The sequence below is a fragment of the Gopherus flavomarginatus genome, chromosome 1, assembly GCF_025201925.1.
Source record: "Gopherus flavomarginatus isolate rGopFla2 chromosome 1, rGopFla2.mat.asm, whole genome shotgun sequence".
Lineage (NCBI taxonomy): Eukaryota > Metazoa > Chordata > Testudines > Testudinidae > Gopherus > Gopherus flavomarginatus.
In genome coordinates this window covers 188,037,094-188,057,308 of record NC_066617.1, presented here as the reverse complement: position 1 = coordinate 188,057,308, position 20,215 = coordinate 188,037,094, and the positions used below count along the sequence as shown (strand labels likewise).

At 41.7% G+C, this 20,215-nt stretch overlaps 2 protein-coding genes across 23 annotated transcripts in view; one reads left to right on the top strand and one right to left on the bottom strand.

Moving 5' to 3' along the window:
• ROBO2 (roundabout guidance receptor 2) overlaps positions 1 to 20,215 on the top strand; it is a 1,593,247-nt gene that overhangs the window by 1,208,306 nt on the left and 364,726 nt on the right. The gene's annotated exons all lie outside the window — the stretch shown is intronic.
• The window catches only part of LOC127054628 (uncharacterized), a 600,194-nt gene continuing 597,187 nt past the window's right edge, over positions 17,209 to 20,215 (bottom strand). Inside the window, exons 2-3 of the mRNA XM_050960898.1 lie at positions 18,977 to 19,298; positions 17,209 to 17,787 (exon numbers count right to left, since the gene is read on the bottom strand). Of these exons, the coding sequence (XP_050816855.1) occupies positions 17,258 to 17,787; positions 18,977 to 19,298 (852 nt within the window). The 3' untranslated portion in view covers positions 17,209 to 17,257. The remainder of the gene's footprint in view (positions 17,788 to 18,976; positions 19,299 to 20,215) is intronic.

Genomic DNA, 20,215 nt, shown 5'->3' with positions numbered 1-20,215 from the left:
AAAGAGATGACTAAGAGGAGATATGACAGAGGTCTATAAAACCATGACTGGTTGGAGAAAGTTAATAGGGAAGTGTTATTTACCCCTTCACGTAACACGAGAACCAGCAGTTAATGAATGCAATTAATAGGTAGCATGTTTAAAACAAACACAAGGAAGTACTTCTTCACACTGTGGAACTCATTTTCAGGGATTGTTGTGAAGATCAAAAATATAACTGGGTTCAAAAAGGATTAGATAAATTACTGGAGGCTGTGTCCATCAATTGCTATTAAACAAGATGGTCAGGGAAGCAACCTCATGCTTTGGGTGTCTCTAAATATCTGACTACCAAAAGCTGAGGATGGATCACTCAATAAATTGCTCTGTTCTGTTCACTCCCTCTGAAATATCTGGTACCGACAATTGTCAGTGGACAGGATACTTGGCTAGATGACCATTGGTCTAACCTGGTATGGCCATTTTTATGTTCTTATGAGATGCTAACAAGTCAACACCTAGGCTAACTATCTTTAAAAAAAACTAACAAAAAAACTTCTGCTACATCTTTCATGCAAAAGAAGAGAATCTGATGGACAGAACTGCATATGTTTTTTTTTTCTTCAGTGGAAACAGGACCGAGCACATCGTCAGTCTTCTTTAAATCCAGAGTTACCGTTTTTTTCTTACGTCTACAGAAATTAGCCTCTCTGTTGTTCCTTTTGTTTACAGCATGAGAGGAATCTCAGTTGATTCAGAGTGGTTCACTGAGACTTGAGCGTCCCCAAACTTCTTGGTTAAGATATTTAAGGCATATAAACATCTTGGCATATAAATATCTTGGTTAAGATATTTAAGGCATATAAAAGTCATATTGCTATATTAATCAGTACTGTCATGGTTGCCAAGGTCTAAAAGAAGTAGGAAAGTTTGCCTTGCTACATGATTAAAGCGTCTCTCAATGTATTTTTTCTTGAGTGAGGTACTGTATATAATAGGGGTCCTGTGTGTATTCACTTGTATACCAGTTTCAAAACAGTGCACGATCCCTAGATAGAAATTAACATGTCAGGCATTGCCCCAAAGAGTATTTATAAGCAGCAGCTGAAGGATTAAGGGAACACCCATGTTGTGTAAAGCAAACAAGGATACACAATATGATTAAATCACTGCTCAGTGTGCTATTATTAGGCAGTTGTTTGAGAAATCCACTGATGTCTCCATAGTTTTTGTGTTGGTTTTGCTTTCTATGGTTGCATGAAAGGTTGATGACTTTTAATAAGCAATGGAAGTCAACACTATAGGAAAGCAGAGTAGAGAACTCATCTGTTTATTTCACAGCTAGCATAATATTGATCCAGGGAAGTTCAAGCCTGGAGGATCAATTCAGAGCAAAAGTGGGTTTTCCCTTTTGGTTGCTGAGTTCAATTTCTCTCCTTCTTTCATCACAGAATGAATTTCTTTATGCAGTCTGCTAGGCACAGTGTTTTGAGGGAGTTTTAAGACTTCTGAATAAGTTTATAATGCAAGAGCATGTTGCAGTATTCTTTTAGACCACTTTTATCAATATTGAGTGTAGCAGTTTTTTTTTTTATTTGGTGAACTAATAAACCGCCCTGCAGAGAGTCTAAGGAAGCACTTAAATTTGAGCTTTTATTTTCGCTAACAGCAATACAAATATAGGGCAGGTAGCAAGTGGCTATAATTTTACACTGTTTGAGAGAAAATATTCCTTTTATCTATACTATCTTGTATTTCCAAGTTAAATTAGTGGCTGGGGGAATGTGTGAATAAATATTTAAAAATAGTCAGGCCACAGTAAGGAAAGGAGGGAAACATGTTGATTCGTATAATCAAAAGTTTGTTTTTATTTTTCTCTCAGAATACTAACCGCTACCCTTCAATTGAATAAAGTGTTATAACAACAAAGGAGTGGATGCATGATCCTTTCTAGTGTGTAGAGGTGAGGGAAGGAAGAACCAAGGAAGTGGTGTTTGATTGGTATCCATATGTTTAGAGAAAGAACAAAAAATAAAGATTTCACTGGTAGCTCTGCAATTATTTTTATTATTTTTTAGATTTTCAACACCACAGAAAAATGACCCCTAAAACCATCTGAAAGATGTAGTTGGAAGTAACATGTAAACTCACACTAAAATGATGAAACAAAACATTCTCCAGCTAATATTTTCATTTTCCTGCTGGTGCTTCGGTTCTAGAAGACAGGACCTCTTTGAATTTTGGACTTGAAAAGGAACACTGGGGAAGCTATGAAAGTTATGCTTTGAGCTGTTGGAAGAATGTCACAGGTGGTTGTTCTAAAACACACATGCTCACACTAATAGTAAAGTGCAGGATTAAAATTACTACAAATTCCCATGGGTAAGATGAGTAAACTGAGGTACAGAGAACTTACCTTGCCCAAAGTTTCACAAGGCAACAGATGCAGGGTTGGGAATAGAGCCCAGGATGCCTATCTGCCAGATCCTTGATGTAACCACTAGAGAATATTCTTGATTATGTGTGACCAATGATTATACATTTTTATTCCAGAAGTTACGGATGACTACAAAGCTCATACATGGCAAAGCAATCAGGTTAGGTCATTGCACCAATTCAAGCTCGCTTCCCACACATAGGATATGTCTACATGGTATAGCTATGCCACAGCCTATACCGACAGACGGGGTTTTTTTTTCTGCTGGTGCAGGAGCATCACCTCCCTAAACAAAGTTAGCTATATTGACAGAAACTTATTTCCATCGAGATAGCTGAATTTACACTGGGGGATACGATGGCCTAGCTACATCTGTCAGGGGTGTGTTTGATTCACAGCCATGACCAAAGTAGCCAATACAGACTTTTCAGGGTAGACCAGGCCTTAGAGAATTCTTTTAGTTAACCTCAAAATGTTCAGTGATTCCAGTTCCCCTTTGTTAATTACTCCAGAGTTAGATTTCTAAGTTGAATATACCCAAAACCCTTTAGTTTGGAGATTGCATTAGAAATCCTAGAAGAACAGATGTCCTTGTGAGGTTTCTTTTCGATCAGAAATATGGTGCAAATAGCTTTTTCTCATGGTGTATCTCTACCTTCTCTTTCTGTCCTAGATTAAACTTGAAGCTGCACACATAGACCATTTAAAAATTAAAACAAACAAAAAAACCCTTTAATCATTTCAGTGTAGGCTTTGAAGTATGTTTGCTTTTTTAAATTTTTGCCAGACTGGCTCACTTATCTTTAATGCTTTAAAAAAAATGGTATGCATCATTCTTTTTTAAAGAGGATTTTAAATCACTATTGTATTGGGTTGCAAGATCTGTTATTCATAAGTAGTTTGATGTGAAGAGAATAGTACTGTTATTCCTTTATTTGATGTTATAGGCAATTGGATAATGATAATAAAAAGGAGGTTATTCTCCCAAGCTCCACCCATGGCACCAGAATGAGATGCCCAGTATGAAGTCTGATTTTAGCTCATGAGCGGCTCATCCTGGTTTGGGGGTTTAGCATATGTGTGCCATTCACTCCTTTAGCTCGCATCCAGCTGATACTAAACATTAAGGTCATAATTAACTAATGGACCATGTCATTTAAAAAGGTTTATTTCTGGAAGACTGTTAATGGAGGAAAGTTTATTGTTAATGGTATCTAATCAAATATTGATAAATCGGTAAAAAAAGAAAGCTAGAAAGAATTTTACCTTAGATATTAATAAATTGATTCCAGGGTTAAACTAATCAGTGAGTGCTGAACACCTATGGGAGCTGAGAGCAGCTTTGAATGCCCAGGAAGGAGGCTAAATACATTAGGAGAGTAAAGGAAGGGGCTGCTCTAACATGTAGCTAAAGTAATTCTGGATGGTGGCCTAGCTGACAGTGATCAACCAGGAAGCAAGAATCACTGCAGTGGCAATCAGATGCTCCTTTCTAACAAAGGGATCTGCAAAGACATTAATGGTGTTTCTCATGCAGTTCCCTTTCCGAGATTGGGCCAAAGGATGGAAGATTGGAGAGACTCTAGATAATACTTTCTGGGAAAGGAGTAAGGGCAGGTAGCACTAAGGAGAACAGGATGGAACATGAGTCTATGGAGAGCATTAATCCGGAAGTCCTCTAAATCCTAGAAAATTTAAACAAAAAATACTTTTCAAATATATAATAATAGAGTTCTGTATCCCCTATCTCTCAGCTCTGATGACCACATAGGCCATTTGTGCTTCACTTCTGTGATTGTTTACAGTCTTTTTTGGTGGAGTCACATCTCAGTAATACACATGACCTGGCTTTTATCTGCATGCATTAGAAACCTCTTTTCTGAAATATGTTCTTGTTCCAGTCAAGTTAGATTATTGTGGTTGCTATTAAATAACGAACAAGTATTTTCCCCTGGTACCATATAATGACACATGAAATGTTATTTCCCATCCTAAGAACAGAGAAATATGGTGGTAACAATTGGTAAATGGCAACATTTGAATGGAAACCACAGTATGTTCCACAGTGCAAGTCACTTACATGAAAATTTCCCCTCTATCCAAATAAATTCTGTGACTCCTGTTCCATTTGGAACAATGTGATTATATAGCTGGCATCTTTGAGAAGGGTGCTGGGTGAAGGCAGAAACCTGCAATTTCATATACAGTAAAGATTCAAATTAGGATTAACCTCTTCTTTGAAAGTCTACTTGTTACTTTACATCTGTTCAAATATTTAAATTTTTGCAGGAAGACTTGTATATCTCCCAAATATTGACAACTTTTGAAGCACCTACATCCTTTTTCCCACAGACGTCACAATGTTTACATACAGGAAATGTCTTGAATACAACCATTAAAAACAAACTTTTAAACTATCCTCAGACTAAACTACAATAACTGAGCCAGACTCTGTTGAACTTCATTTGAATAACACGACCAATATTGATTTTGTCAAAGATGCAGACTTATTTAAACAAGCATTCTTCTTCTTTCTTTCTTTCTTTCTTTCTTTCTTTCTTTCTTTCTTTCTTTCTTTCTTTCTTTCTTTCTTTCTTTTCTTTCAACTTATTGAATTTTGTGTTTAAAAGGCCACTGTCAAGTACTGTAGCCTAAGACTATATATTTGACCTCCCTTAAAGTCTTTATATCTGGATAGGAAATATCCAACATCTCTTTGCACTTGTAATGTTGAACTTTGTTGGTTTGCAGTGTCAGAGGTCTTGCCTTTGTGAAATACTAACTGCAGTGAAAAGGATTTGAATCACAATTTAACTACAGTAACTCCTCATTTAACATTGTCCCAGTTAACATTGTTTCATTGTTACATTGCTGAGCAATTAGGGAACACGCTCGTTTAAAGTTGCACAATGCTCCCTTCTAACGTTTGGCTGTGAACAGTATTAAATTGTTTGTTTAAAACTTATACTGTGTGTATATCTATATAATATATAGTTTTTGTCTGGTGAAAAAAATTTCCCTGGAACCTAACCCGCCCTATTTACATTAATTCTTATGGGGAAATTGGATTTGCTTAACATCGTTTTGCTTAAAGTCACATTTTTCAGGAACATAACTACAACGTTAAGCGAGGAGTTACTGTATTCCCTTTTTGGCTAAAGCAACATGTGGCAATATGAAAATATGTAGCATACTTGATTACTGCTGGGGAAGTAGAACATAGCTATTGGGATTAACAAATCTAGTGGTAAATGTCAGACAAGTTATGACAGGAGGCACTGAGATGGAGGTGGCATGGGTAAGTAAAGGTTGAATCAGGCAATGCCTTTCCCAGTCTATAAAGAAAGAACCTTGGAGAAGAATTGGGAAGGTATGTATGTATTAAGGGGCTGGAGAGTAAAATTAAGTCCTAGAAGTCAATAGAGGGAATCTGGAGAGCAAATCAGAGTAGGTTAGAAAATCTATGTTACTGTTGCTCCTGAAGATGCTGCCTGTGTATCTACAACAGGACATATGCTTTCTTGTCTAAAACATCCTGGTTACTTGATATTGCTAGTGTTGGCTTTTGACTGGGAATGAACTCTCTGTCCTGCCTACCTGATCTAAATTCCATGGACAAAGACTACTTAAAGCACAGCTAGCAAAATTGCACTCACTCTGCTTTGCTGATTTGGGGAACTGTGCAGATAAGACAATTCCTCTCATGTACACGGACATGTAGATATGCTTCTCAGCCATTAAACCTGCCAATGTGTGACAGAACTAATCAACATGTAGCAAATGACTAAAATGTAGAACATCTGTGTTTTTGTTACATTTCATACCATAATTGACATATTATAATTGTTTTAACTATCAGACCAGTTTTTAAGATGATGTTTCACTGCTTGACCTAAACAAACCTATTGTTTAACAAGAAAACTGGAAGGAAAAAAACATCAAATGCAAGTCCCCACTGGCGCAGGTTAGTACTAGAGTTTTATCCTTTGACCTTTGCATTTCCATTTGAGGTAAAGAACTGTTACCTCTTATATAGATCAGTCAACAGGAGAGTAAGCAATATGCACACTTTGCCTCTGGTTTACATACCTGCTTTTTGGTTAGCAGTAGACTGGGGTGGGCAAACTATGGCCTGGGGGCTGCATCCAGCCCTCTAGATATTTTAATCTGGCCCTCGAGCTCCATCTGGGGAGTGGGATCTGGGGCTTGCCTCTCTCCGCACGGCTCCTGGAAGCAGCGGCATGTCTCCCATCTGGCTCCTACATGTAGGGGGAGCCAGAGGGCTCCGCACGTTGCCCCCACCCCAAGCACCTCCCCCGCAGTTCCCATTGGATGGAGCAACACACAGAGCTGCCTGGCCATGCCTCCATGTAGGAGCTGGAGGCGGGACATGCTGCTGCTTTTGGGAGCTGCTTGAGGTAAGAGCCGCCCGGATCCTGTACCCCTGACCTGCTCCCGAGCCCAGAGCCCCTGCCTGAGCCCTGATCCCCCTTCAACCCTCCAAACCCCTCAGTCCCAGCCTGGAGCACCCTCCTGCACCCCCAACCCATCATCCCCAGTCCCACCCCAGAGCTGGCACCCCCAGCCGGAACCCTCACCCCCTCCTACACCCTAACCCCCAATTTTGTGAGAATTCATGGCCCTCCATACAATTTCCATACCCTGATGTGGCCCTCGGGCCAAAAGGTTTATCCATCCCTGCAGTAGACTGTTGAGGATCAGAATTCCTGGATTCTGTTCTTAGCCCTGAAAGGGTAGTGGGGTTCTAGGGTTTGCAGACAGGCCAGATCACATTCATTCTGGACAGTAGTGTGGTGAAGTTGATGAGTCTTAGGTTTATTGTAATGAAAAGCTGGGGTCTGTTCCAATTTTTTTCTTAAAAAAATGTTCTTGTGCAGCCTCTCAGTTGATTTATTTATAAAATGAAGGGAATATTTGCTTTTTTCCTAGGAAGGAGTATTGAGGTCTTCTTCAGTAGGAAGGTTTTGAAGTGCACAGAAGTATAGATAGTACTCTGTAGAAAAGGTAAGTTTAGAACTCATGCCTTCTAAGGTCCTGACCAAGTGTATCTTCTCCCACGTTTGAGAACTTGTCTCTCTGTCCTGCCTTTGAACATCACTTGACACTACTGCAGAACAGAGAGGCTGATTTACCCAAAAGACAGTACATATTGTCGGACTCTTTAGAGATATGTATGTAGACTAGAGATCAGATCACAGGCTTACATGTATGAGTGATTGCCCACTGCATCAGCTTTGAGGTGGAGAATTTGGACCAAGAGAAAGAGGGAGGGCTAACAGTAACAGCATCCTGGAAAGAAGCCTCTAATATTTGTATTCTTCTCTTTGTGGTGTTTAACATGCAAACCAACGATTTCTCTGAAATTTCATGAGTATGAAATTACTTTAAATTAAATAGTTAAAAGAATGTTGAGCCATATGTGGAATTTTTAATCACTTTTCTGCAGATTTTTATTACTATTATTTCAGATGGCTGGTGGAACTTTTTTATACATTTGCTATTTATATCATGCCAAAAGATCTCTTCCAATCGTTCAATGAAGAAAAACTTGGATAGGTGAACCAGCTATTTGAAACAATAAAGCCTGCAATTAAAAAAAGAAAGAGAGAAAAACACACAGTTATAATTGACTTTGCCTATGGGACTGTTTGTTTTTTTTAATCCAACACACTATATAATTGCAAGCCTGAACATGGAGAAAACCGGGCAGATGTTCTTACTGCAGATCAGATCAAACTTCCTGACATTTAAAAGAGGATTAGTCTACGCAGGATGATTTCAGAGTACAAGTCTGTGCAATTTGGGGGTTATATTTTTGAAGTGGGATGAAGCCAGACACATTGTTGAGCATAAACAGGTCCCATGCTCTGTGGGCACAGAAAGCTCTGTGAGTAGCAGATCTCATGTGATTCCCTGTACTGGAGAGGCAGGATGTCTGATCCACATTCCCTGCATGTAATGGACCTGTATTCCACAGGTAGCTCCTGTACCCCAGCATGCAGGATAAACGTGGGGTTGAGGCCTAGTAGATTCAGGCCTATGCAGAATCTGGTGGCCATTTTCCTTGCTTGAGAGGGGGAAGGGAGTGGCATTGGTGCCCTGGGGGCTATTAAGTCTGAAGTAGTAGCTCTGGAGACATTTTCTACCTGATGGGAAACATTGCTTCCCTTCATTGCCCTGGTGGAAATATCCAGAAGCGCTGCCTGTTTACAAAAACTTACTCAAGAAGGATCAATATTTGCCTTATAGATGCACATAGGTGACCAGTATCTGCTGTTGCTATGCATGCCACTCTGAAAATAGAACCATTTATTGCTGTGCAGTTTTTTCCAGCAGTCAGTTGCACAATACAGTATTTTTCTGCATAGTTGTAGGGCCGAATATTGTTCTTGAGCTAAAGGAAGTGTTCATTGATATCAATGAGAGTTAGTTGTGTCAACTGAGAGTAGCATACATCCCTTAACTAGGAAGGATAATCATATGCAGCTACAGCTAGAAAAAAGGACTGTTAAAATTTAACTCTGAGGAAAAGAGAGAGGCACATTCATTTTACATATTTTTTAGCCCACTTGAACATAAAAAGATCAAAAAGAACACAATTTTGGAGTAAGTTTTTGCTCTTAAAATAGACTGGGAGAAGGGGAGGAGCAGGGAGAAAAACGTTGACATAACGTGTAATCCTGACTCCATTGAAGTCAATGGCAAAATCCCACTGTTTTCAGTGTGACCAGGATTTCACCCTAACAAATAAAAGGAAATTGAGAGAAAAGTTAATATACCAAGATATTGGAAGGGGGGAGGGAGAGAAGAAGAGAAGAGAAGTTCTAATGGAAAAATATATATCCTGTACAAGTGTAGTACATATAGCCCACAGCCAAACACATTTTTTTCTCTGACACACAAAGCACATGATTCCCTTTAGCTAGAAAAAACATGCTTTAAAAATTAATGTGAGGTGAAAAAGAGTTTAAATAAAAGGGAAAATTGTTCATGAACTCAAGCTGGATTTGAGCCCCCCCCCTCAAAAAAAAGAAGAAATTTAAAGGTTTAAAAATTATCAAATAGCACAAGGTTCACTCTCAGTAAAGAGAAGAGTGTTTATTATTGTTAACAAGATCTCCAGTTTCCTACAGTGATTTTTCAGAACCAGATGTGCCTCCTTTACAGGTTCTGTCCTTACCTTCCTCTTTAAGAAATAACTGTGCAAGAGATTATGCATTTGGTTTTTTTTTTTCCTTTTCCTAGTGGACCTGGGAACACCTCAGTTTTTCTCAGTCATTCAAGGCTTTGTTGTAAATTTGGAGTCCAACCAGCATGACTATTTTCTTTTTTTTTAATGTTTTTTTTTAATGTGCCAGACTCTAAAACCTTATCATATAAATTACAAAGTCATTTTGTGTAACCAGCTCTTATGTTAAAACTCCATTTTCTTCCAAACCCTGGTTTCAAGTGGCTTCATTTGGCCTGTACATCTAGTTGCTCCACAGTATCCTTACGGATATTTCTTGTAAATCAAGACAAGCCTGTAACATATTATCTGACTCATTCTTAATCCAGTAACTGAAACTCTGATACCAGAGAAATGTGATTCTGTTTTACGTATCTTGATTCCTGCACAATTGCAAATCAAATGAATAGATTAGATTTGAGCAGGAGAAGGACACTGTGTAATAAGACTGCATTTCATTTGCATTTGGATTCAGTTTCTTGGTTCCAAATGTAATATTTAAATAAAAATATTTTTTCCAAACTGAGAAATTCCATCTCCTTCCCTCTCCTCCTCATCCCCCACTTCAAAAAGTTACTCATGACCTTTGAGCCTGGTAGCACATGCAAGCTTTTCATTATGGAATAGTTGTTTAGAGTTTAATAGGGATGGATCCAATAGGGTTCCTTACGAATTACTTAAAATCAAATATAATTTAATAGACAGTGGTCCTTTACAATTCTAGAGATTGATCTTTATAGTCTATATAGGAAGGTTATCAATCTCTATTAAAGTATATAGGACTTTTCCATACAGATCATAGTGGAGATGCCAAAAGAAATTTAGAAAATCCCAAATCTTCTAAGCAACCTCTACTTCCTGTTACTGTCTTTGTCATCCTTCCCACTTTTACTACCTTTGAGGCTGAATGGCATACTGAGTGTTTGAGGGTGCTTGTCTGGCTACTGCCTTATTTTCTACCCTTGGACAGGGGCTTAGAATTGGCAAAGGAAAGTAGGGGGAGGAAATCTCCCTTTCCTTCTGTAATTGATTTTACAACCTGCAGGGCTAGGTCTTGCCTAATATAGCCTACTTTAGTAGTTAAGAGAATAGTCAGGTGTATCCTAGCAACATCATGCTCGGGAATTGACTCCCTATAGTTTCTAGTGCAAGATAGAGAAATTCAAAGGGCTCTAAAACTGCTGTGCTGTTACTTATGTGGTGCTACCTGCATCTGCAGCTTACCACAATAGCAGTCGCAAATGAAAAGTGTCCCTTTCCCACTGCCTAGTAGAAGTCAGGTTGTTTCCTTGTTGTTCCCCACAGGAAGATCCTCAGACTTGGTGGGGGCAGTGGTCTTGCAAAAGTTCTTGTTCAACCCAAAAAAACAGGAAAAAATGGAAGAGGGTCTGCATGACCCAGCTGCTCTTGAAAGCCCAGAAAAAGGGTCACCAGGTCAAAAGTCAATGAATGTGCAGGCAAGCCCTCACTGAAGACAGGTGTTCTGAAGTGAATGACTTAGGAGAGGGGGCTCATAGTGGGCAGATGGGAGTGGCATGTTCCCTTGCAAGTGAAGATGCACAGATTGGATCACAGCACGTTCCCCTGCAAAATGAACTGCAGTGTTGGTTTCCTAAGCATCAGCGTGTAATAGAATCCTGCAGGGTCTACAAAGCCCTAGCACAGATCCACAATCTCTTCATTTATTTGTGTGCTGTACATCTAGTGCTGACATTGCACTGACTGGTGAGTAGGTAACTTCGTTCATGTATATTGTTATGGCTCAAGTATATGCTTGGTCTTAATTTAATAAATAGGCAGCATACAACACATACACAAAAATCCTTTTGTATACCATGCCATGTAGCCGAGAGAACAATAGGGGTTAAGGAAAACACAATACATGGTATCTTAGGGTCAACTCAATAATACAATGAAAGGAAGGAAACTTTAAAAATGAGGTTAAAATCTACAGCATACTCCAGGGTCAAGGCAGCCGCATACAGTCAGCTTATTCTTCGTAACTTTGGAAACAAAAGTCCATCTGCCTGGGGGTTGGTATGTATAATTGTTGCACCAAAGAGCATGTTAATGTTTTCTTCTTTTCCTTGTCTTCCTATCAGACCACCCAAGGTTTTCCAGTCTCCTCTGTGTTGTTTTAAAATACAAGTTGATGTGAAAATGCCAGTTTGAAAAATACAGGAGTGCAATTTCTCTTTTCCCATTTGCACAAAGCAAGGGTAATTTTACTGCAGACAACTCATTTGAGATAATTGTGTCCAATCTACACGGAGCATGTTCACAATTAGGCAAGAAGCCTTACAATCCTTTGGTTATCCTAGTGCCCTTTTTAATAATACAATTCTGAATGACATAAAGAGAGTCATAGGCATGTGTAAATAATTTGATCTGATTTGTGTGTGGATGTATCTAACTTTCTTGCAATCACCTAGCACTTGATGGCTGTCAGGATGCTGCACATCATGGCCATTTGGAATTTCACAGTAGCAGGGATAGAACTTGAAACCTGCTTTTTTTAAGGAGTACCTACCTGAGCCGGAGCTATATACGGGAATCACCATTAGGTATTAGCAGTACAGGCCCTATAACATCCAGCTGAGCAGGACTGATGCCAGCAGAGAGGGGACAGTTGAAAATGTACCCATTTAGCTAGTTCATTAGAGAATTACAGTATGAAACGTATGATTTATTTCAGAGTATTATTAAATTTCTGAGCTTATTTGTTAACACAGGCAGGGTCATGTTGTTGTTTTTTTCCTGTTTCTTTATTCAGCTTTTATTTTTAGAGTACAGCAGCATCTAGAATTTTTAATCTTTTATTTTTCAAACTATCATCCTGATCATTTTAGGATGTAGTTATATTGAAATCAGTAACTCTATATTAAACACATGTAATGCATGCATTTATTGAAAGGGAAATGAAAATGTATGAAAATATCTAATTGTGTATACTGTTTGGATAGAGAATTAAAGATGATAACCCCTTTTCACCATTCAACAGAGCATGAAAGAGCAAAAGAGATTCAAAAACTTCATTAATTGCTGTAACATGATGTTACAAGCCACCTGCACTTCAAAGAATTTACACTGAAGCAGATGGATTGATGAATATGCCATCAAAGATTTTCTGAATGTTTGTTTTAAAAATAAACTGCTTTCTAAGTCACTGACAATCAAAGCATACAATTTGCAAAGATAACATTGCTCTTTTCCCACCCCACGTACATGTAAAGACATAGTCTTTGAGAGTGGAGACTTAAACACACAATTCCCATACTCAGTAATTGCAGTTACGTATGAAACACACTGCAGATCATGAGGAAAATATACCCCCTAATGTTTTCATGCATGTTTAATAACCAGGGACATGAATGGAATGGCTGTTGTTTTTTAATTTGGATCTGTGTGTCTGGGGCTCATACAAGTGAGGGATTACTCCCACCAGCTAGAGCCAGGAAGAGTGTGGCCAGATGTGGTGAAAGCTTCATCTAGTCCTGGCCTTCAATAACACGCTTCTTCCAGTTTTGATTCTATTTTGAGCAGAGGCTGCTGCCACTAGTGCTGGAATATGTTGGTGGCTTTGTGTTGTGACTAGATATTCTCTAGGGATTCAGAGGAGACCACCAGACATTTTTTTCCCCCTTGTGATCTGATCCAGACTTGAATTTAAGTCACTAGAAGGGAATGCATTAGCCCATTATTTCACAAAGTTAATGTATTTTAATCCAAAGTTTACGCAGTATGGATCTGATCCTGTTATCATATCCATATGTGCAAACCCATGCCACACATGGAGCTTTATTGCCTTCAGTTGGTGTGTTATAGGGGGTGCTGCAATAATCTATTTGCAGGATCGCAATCAAGGAATTGACTCCACCCATTCTTAGTTACATAAAAAGATTATGGTCTTGAGAGGTACCGAGCACCTGCAGTGCTCTCTGGGTTCCTTCCTTAGGCAGTTAAGGTTTGATCTAAAGCACTTGTAGATAGTGGAAAGACTCCCATTGACTTCAACAGGCTTTGCATCAGGCCCTTATATAGCATCTTACATGAAAGCATCTGTGATGTTTACAAAATGTAATTATTTAACCTCCCAACACAACTGTGACATAAGTATTCTATTTGTATAAGGCATAGATGTTGGCATACAGGGATTAAGTGACTTGCCCGAAGTCACACACAATCAGTGGCAGAGTTTGGGAATAACATTTTGGAATCCTGATTCCACTTACCCCTCGTCTAATGATTAAACACCATTGCTATCCTTTCCCGATATTGGATAAATGCTGTAGTTATCAACGGTTTTGGTCATAGTTAACTCATCAGAAATTTTCTAAAATACCCTTATTGGTTTGTCTTTCAGTTTAAATAGTCACAGTTAATGTGTTAGACTCTAACCTTGTTATGTTGTATAGGTCCTAAACATTATAATTTGACAAGGTCTTCAAATTTAACAAAAATCTATTTTATAATATTGCAGAGTAATGTTTTCTAAATAAAAAAAGCTCTCAAAAAAGAGAGAATTGCCAGCTCTTGTGATTTGATCATTAGTTTCATGTTATTTTGTTGTTTTCCTAAAGTCTCGACTCCTGGAGGCATGTGATTAGGGAAGAATCTCAGCTTTCATTTAAAAGGAAAAGTAAGTTTCTATGCCTAGTGGTTGTGGAGAAAAGCTTGAAGACATGAGCAAAGTGCACTCTAAGGCTCACAGAACAAAAGGCAAATAAAAAGAACACTAAATGTATTATTTAAAAAAAAATCTCAATTGGTTTTTTTGGGGGAGGGACTGACATTCATGATATTTGAACTTTTAAAGTTGGTAATACTGAAAGGAAAACAAAGGAGAAAGGGGCATAAGATAAAATTTATTAATAAAAAACAACAACGTTTGTCTTTGTACTATTACTGTTCATTTTAGGAGACATTGTGAACATAAATCCATCTTTCCATACTGAGACCAAATCGCACACTTGTCTAGACCCCCACATTAGCAGAGCACTTTCATTCAAATGTAAAAGGATTGACCTCTCCAAGGATAGCAGGGCAATTTAGTCTTCAGGCTTATTCACTTTCATGCATCTTTAAGGAGAACAAAAATACAGCCGAAATGTGTCAGATTCAAGTTTCCCAAGGTTTAAAATATATTATTTCACTGTATCCTTCTAAGTGGATTCATTTAACCTTCACTGTATGAAACTGTAGTAAATATTTAGTCTATTATACTTAAAGTCTTCACTGCATAGTGGTTAAACCATACTGATTTTGGCTTGAATCGCCAAAGAAGGAGCAGGTTGCATACCCTGAAATGCTTCCAGAAATTAGACAGTGATAGTAATTTAGTGGAAATGGTTTCATTCTTGTTTTTTCTTTATATGTTTTATCTCAGTGGTTGCAAAAACACCTTAAAATAAAATGTATTATGTATTTTAACTTAATGGAATTAAACTGTCATACAATGCTTACAATTCTTTAGGAAAATAACATGAGATACGTTTAGGATTCTGCTGCTCTGGAGAGACTGGTAAACAACAGAAAGATGCTTACAAAACAGAACTATTGCAAGATTTTGTACCTGGTGTTTTGCAGTGCACCTCGGCAAGTGATTTCTCTGTGCTGTTTTTGCATGAATTACTCTTAGCCTCAAAGACACTAGGTAAAATGCTCATTTTTAGTGACATGTTGCTTTTGTAATCTAAAGATAGAGCATTTGCAACAATTAAAATCCATTTGCTATTTAATGTGGAATAAGGGACATAATTTCTTGATCATATGTTGATAGAATAGTCAATAATGATCTTTTCCCCTCACTTGGTATAAAAAAGGAGAGGAGCTGCATATTTGCTGATTATAAGTCACCAAGGCCATGGCTACACTTACAGTTCTGCAGCGCTGGTAGTTACAGCTGTGTTGGTACAGCTGTGTAGGGCCAGCGCTGCAGTGTGGCCACACTGACAACTACCAGCGCTGCAGTGTGGCCACATTTGCAGCACTTGCAGCGCTGTTGGGAGTGGTGCATTGTGGGCAGCTATCCCACAGAGCACCTCGTCCCATTTTGGCGCTGTGGCTTGTGGGAAGGGGAAGGAAGTGTGCGGGTCTTTCCGCTTCCTGTTCCAATGCCCCGTGGTGCTTTGCTACTCATTCTGAGCATTTTGGCGGCATTGTGAGTCTGCAGTGCAATTTCTGAGATTTCTGTTACAAATGGAGCCCGAGCTGCTGAGGACCTTGCTGATGAACGTTGCCAGCACATCACACATGGCAGTGGAGCTATTCCTTCAGCTGCAAAGTTACAGTGAGGAGTCAGACGATGATATTGAAACGCCTGATGCTCAAGACACTCAATTGCTTGTGGCAGTAACAGACGTGCTCAGCACCGTGGAACGGCGCCTTTGGGCTCGGGAAACCAGCACTGAGTAGTGGGATCACATTGTCCTGCAAGTCTGGGATGACGAGCTGTGGCTGCAGAACTTTCGGATGAGAAAAGCCACTTTCATGGGACTGTGTGCTGAGCTCGCCCCTACACTGCGGCGCAGGGACACGAGATTGAGAACTGCCCTACCAGTGGAGAAGCGGGTGGCTATTGCAATCTGGAAGCTGGCAACTCCAGACAGCTACCGATCGGTGGCGAACCAGTTTGGAGTGGGAAAGTCCACCGTTGGAATGGTGCTGATGCAAGTTTGCACAGCCATTAATCGCACCCTGCTAAGAAGAACTGTGACTCTGGGGAACGTGCAGGACATTGTGGATGGCTTTGCACAAATGGGTTTCCCTAACTGTGGAGGGGCAATAGATGGGAAGCATATTCCTATTCTGTCCCCACCCCACCTGGCATCAGAGTACGTTAATCGCAAGGGGTATTTCTACGTGGTTCTGCAAGCGCTTGTGGATCACCGTGGGTGTTTCACTGACATTTACTCAGGATGGCCTGGAAAGGTGCATGATGCACGCATCTTTCGGAACAGTGCCCTGTTCAGGAAGCTGAGGGCTGGGACTTTTTTCCCAGACCGCAAGATCACAGTAGGGGACATCGAAATGCCCACTGTGATCCTTGGAGACCCCGCTTACCCCTTAATGCCTTGGCTCATGAAACCGTATACAGGGAAGCTTGACAGAAGCAAGGACCGGTTCAACTACAGGCTGAGCCGGTGCAGAATGACTGTGGAATGTGCTTTTGGCCGTTTGAAAGCCCGCTGGAGGTGTCTTTATGGGAAGCTAGATTTGGGGGAAAGCAGCATCTCCGCTGTTATATCCGCGTGCTGTACCCTCCATAATATTTGTGAAGGGAAGGGTGAAAGATTCAGTGAGGAATGGACCTCCGAGGTTCGACGCCTAGAGGCTGAATTTGCACAACCAGAGAGCAGGGCTACTAGAGAGGCCCAGGAAAGGGCTTCAAGGATTAGGGATGCCTTAAGAGAGCAATTTGATGCTGAGAGCCAACAGTAATGTTTGGTGCCTTTGCTGTGCTCCTTTCTACCTTGGGGTACAGTATTTACCACTTTCTGCAATAATAAAAAGTATTGTAAAAGCCATAAAATCCTTTATTCAAAGTACAGTACATAAAAGACCAGGGGGGGTTAGGGTGGTGGACTGTACATTCAGAGGTTTGAATATGTCCTGTTTGGATTGCTGTTCAATGTCTGCTGCACTTCAGGATTACTATGCTGCAGAGTAATGGGGGTGGAGTGCACAGGGTAAGGATTGTAGTTATCAGGGCTGGTAGGTGATCGTACAGGTGTTGGGGGCAGCTGGGGGTAATAAGAAACTGGCTGCTGGAGAAAGGTGTTTTGTGCAAATACTGGGGAACAAGAAAGAGAGCTTTGGGAGGGTTGTGAGTTACCACGGTACAGATCTGCCTGCATGGCTACGAGAGACTCGAAAGAGTCAGTTTGGCGAGCCAGGAGGCTTATCATGTGCTTTGAGGTTTTTTTGGTAGCCAATTCCTTTCTCCTGCTTTGTGTTTGCCTCCACTCATACATTTTCTCTCTCCATTCCTGCGTCTTCCTACTTTCTCTGTTGTAGTGATTCATAACTGCTTTGATCAATTCTTCTTTTGATTTTCGCGGATTTTTTCTCAAGTTCTGCAACCGACGTGAGGCTGGTGATCCGGCTACATTAGTCAAGGTCACTAAAAAAAACATAGATAGAAACATGTAATACACAGAGGCTACATTGTTTATTATCACACAGTGAAGGAGTTTGTAGACTTTTTGTAGCATCATTCCCACATACCTAACATAACACAGAGAGGCCAGGGAAGCGAAGGCATGGCGAGCAATGGGGTGAGTGTTTCTGCCCCGACTTCACCTGGGAGGGGGAACTGATTGATGGCTCACTGGGGTTTATCTGCACTGGGTAGAGGAGGTACTGGTGGCCTGCACAGGGGACAGTAGGGAACATAAAGCTGGCGAGCTGCTGGCGGGGGGGGGGGGGGGGCGGTCCGTGGAACTGCCGGCCTGCTGTGGGGGGGGCGGAATGCACAGCGGTGCTGGCGACCTGCTGGCAAGGGGGGGGAGACCGGAACGCACCGCGGTGCTGGCTACCTGCTGCAAGGGGAGTGGGGAGACCGGAACGCACCGCGGTGCTGGATACCTGCTGCAAGTGGGGGGGAGACCGGAACGCACCGCGGTGCTGGCTACCTGCTGCAAGGGGAGTGGGGAGACCGGAACGCACCGCGGTGCTGGATACCTGCTGCAAGTGGGGGGGAGACTGGAATGCACCGCGGTGCTGGCGACCTGCTGGAAGGGGGGTGGGGAGACCGGAACGCACCGCGGTGCTGGCTACCTGCTGCAAGGGGGGTGGGGAGACCGGAACGCACCGCGGTGCTGGTGACCTGCTGGAAGGGGGTGGGGAGACCGGAACGCAACGTGGTGCTCGCAACCTGCTGGCGGGGTTGGGGGGGGGGGACCGCGAACATGGCGCCCTGCACTGAAGTATCCCTAAATTCTCAACAGGGTTTCCTACTGCCACATATATCACTGCTGCGTGTTACCTGGGAAGAGAGGGAGGGTCTTCTACAGCAATGTGGATTCCGCCCTGGCCCCTATGCAGCTTGCCTGTGTGCAGCCATGGTACCCCCACTCCTCGCTGCACAGTGGATCGGACGAGTTAGCCTGACCGGGACAAGGACCACGGTGGCTCTCCCTATAAACTTGCGAAAGCACATTGCCCATGCTCTGGCTGCAACTTTTCAAGAGATTACCGAGGCCGATTACAGAGACGTGATAGAGCAAATCAATGGACTATTCCACGTTTAGGCATGCATGCAGGCAGCCATAACCCAAACCGTCCTCTCCCAAAACATAAAATCTGCTTACCCCGAGCACGCTCCTCTGCTTCTTCTTCACCAGCAACTTCCCGCTGCTGCGACTGGCTAGCCTCCTCCTGGCTTGAGAAGAGCTCCTGGCTGCATGCCTCCTGGGACTCCGAGGTGTCTCCCTCCACCCCAGTAGCCTCACTCTCGGCTTCTTCTACACCCTCCCCCACTTCTCCCTGCTCTGAACTCTCCATCGTGCTCCTCGGATTGGCAGTGGGGTCACACCCAAGTATGGCATCCAGCTCCTTGTAAAAACAGCAGGTCGTGGGGGCAGCTCCTGAGCGGCGATTTCCCTCACGGGCTTTGCAATAAGCACTGCGCAGCTCCTTAATTTTTACCCTGCACTGCAACGCGTCCCGTTCATGGCCCCTTAGCAGCAAGGACTGTGATATCTGCCCATAGGTATCATAATTTCTCCGGCTGGAGCGCAGCTGTGCTTGCACAGCTTCCTCACCCCAAACACTGATGAGGTCCTGCAGCTCAGAATTGTTCCATGCTGGGGCTCGTCTGGGGCGTGGAGGCATGGTTGCTGATTGATTGATTGATTGATTGCACTCTACACCTGGCTGAGCAAACAGGAAGGGGATTTTTAAAATTCCCAGGGCCATTTAAAGGTGGGGTCAGCTGAGCCCAGGGCAGTGGAGTGTGCAGGATTACCAGAGAGGCTTAAAAGGTATGCTGGGATACCTCCTTATACCCCGGAGGTCAATAAAAGCGCTAGTGGGGTCCACACTTGCTGACCAGCGCTGGATCACCAGCGCTGGAATCGCTACACCCGAGGCTCGACCGGGTGTACAGCCAGCGCTGCAACCAGGGAGTTGCAGCGCTGGCCGTGCTTTGCAAGTGTGGCCACATCCTAAGTTGCAGCGCTGTAACCCCCTCACCAGCGCTGCAACTCTCTAGTGTAGCCATGGCCCAAGTAATTTAGCCTCCTGATAATAGGTCAAATTTGTCATTTGCACTTGGTTAGATACTAGCAAGTTAAATGTTCTTTTCCAGGGTATACTAAACTGGATGCTAAGGTGATCAGCACCTTTTAAAAATATCTGAGATGTAGAGAAGTTCATGGAATAATGGTCTCCAAGTAAAGCTTTTGTATAAACTAGGCTGTTGGCATATAAAGTGATAATGCCAATGCAATCATCCTTCAATGGAGAGTAAGGAAATCTGAGGTTTCCAAACAAAAACAAAACCTATTGTGATGGAAATGTGGATATGGAGGTTAGAAGGAGGGAAGTAA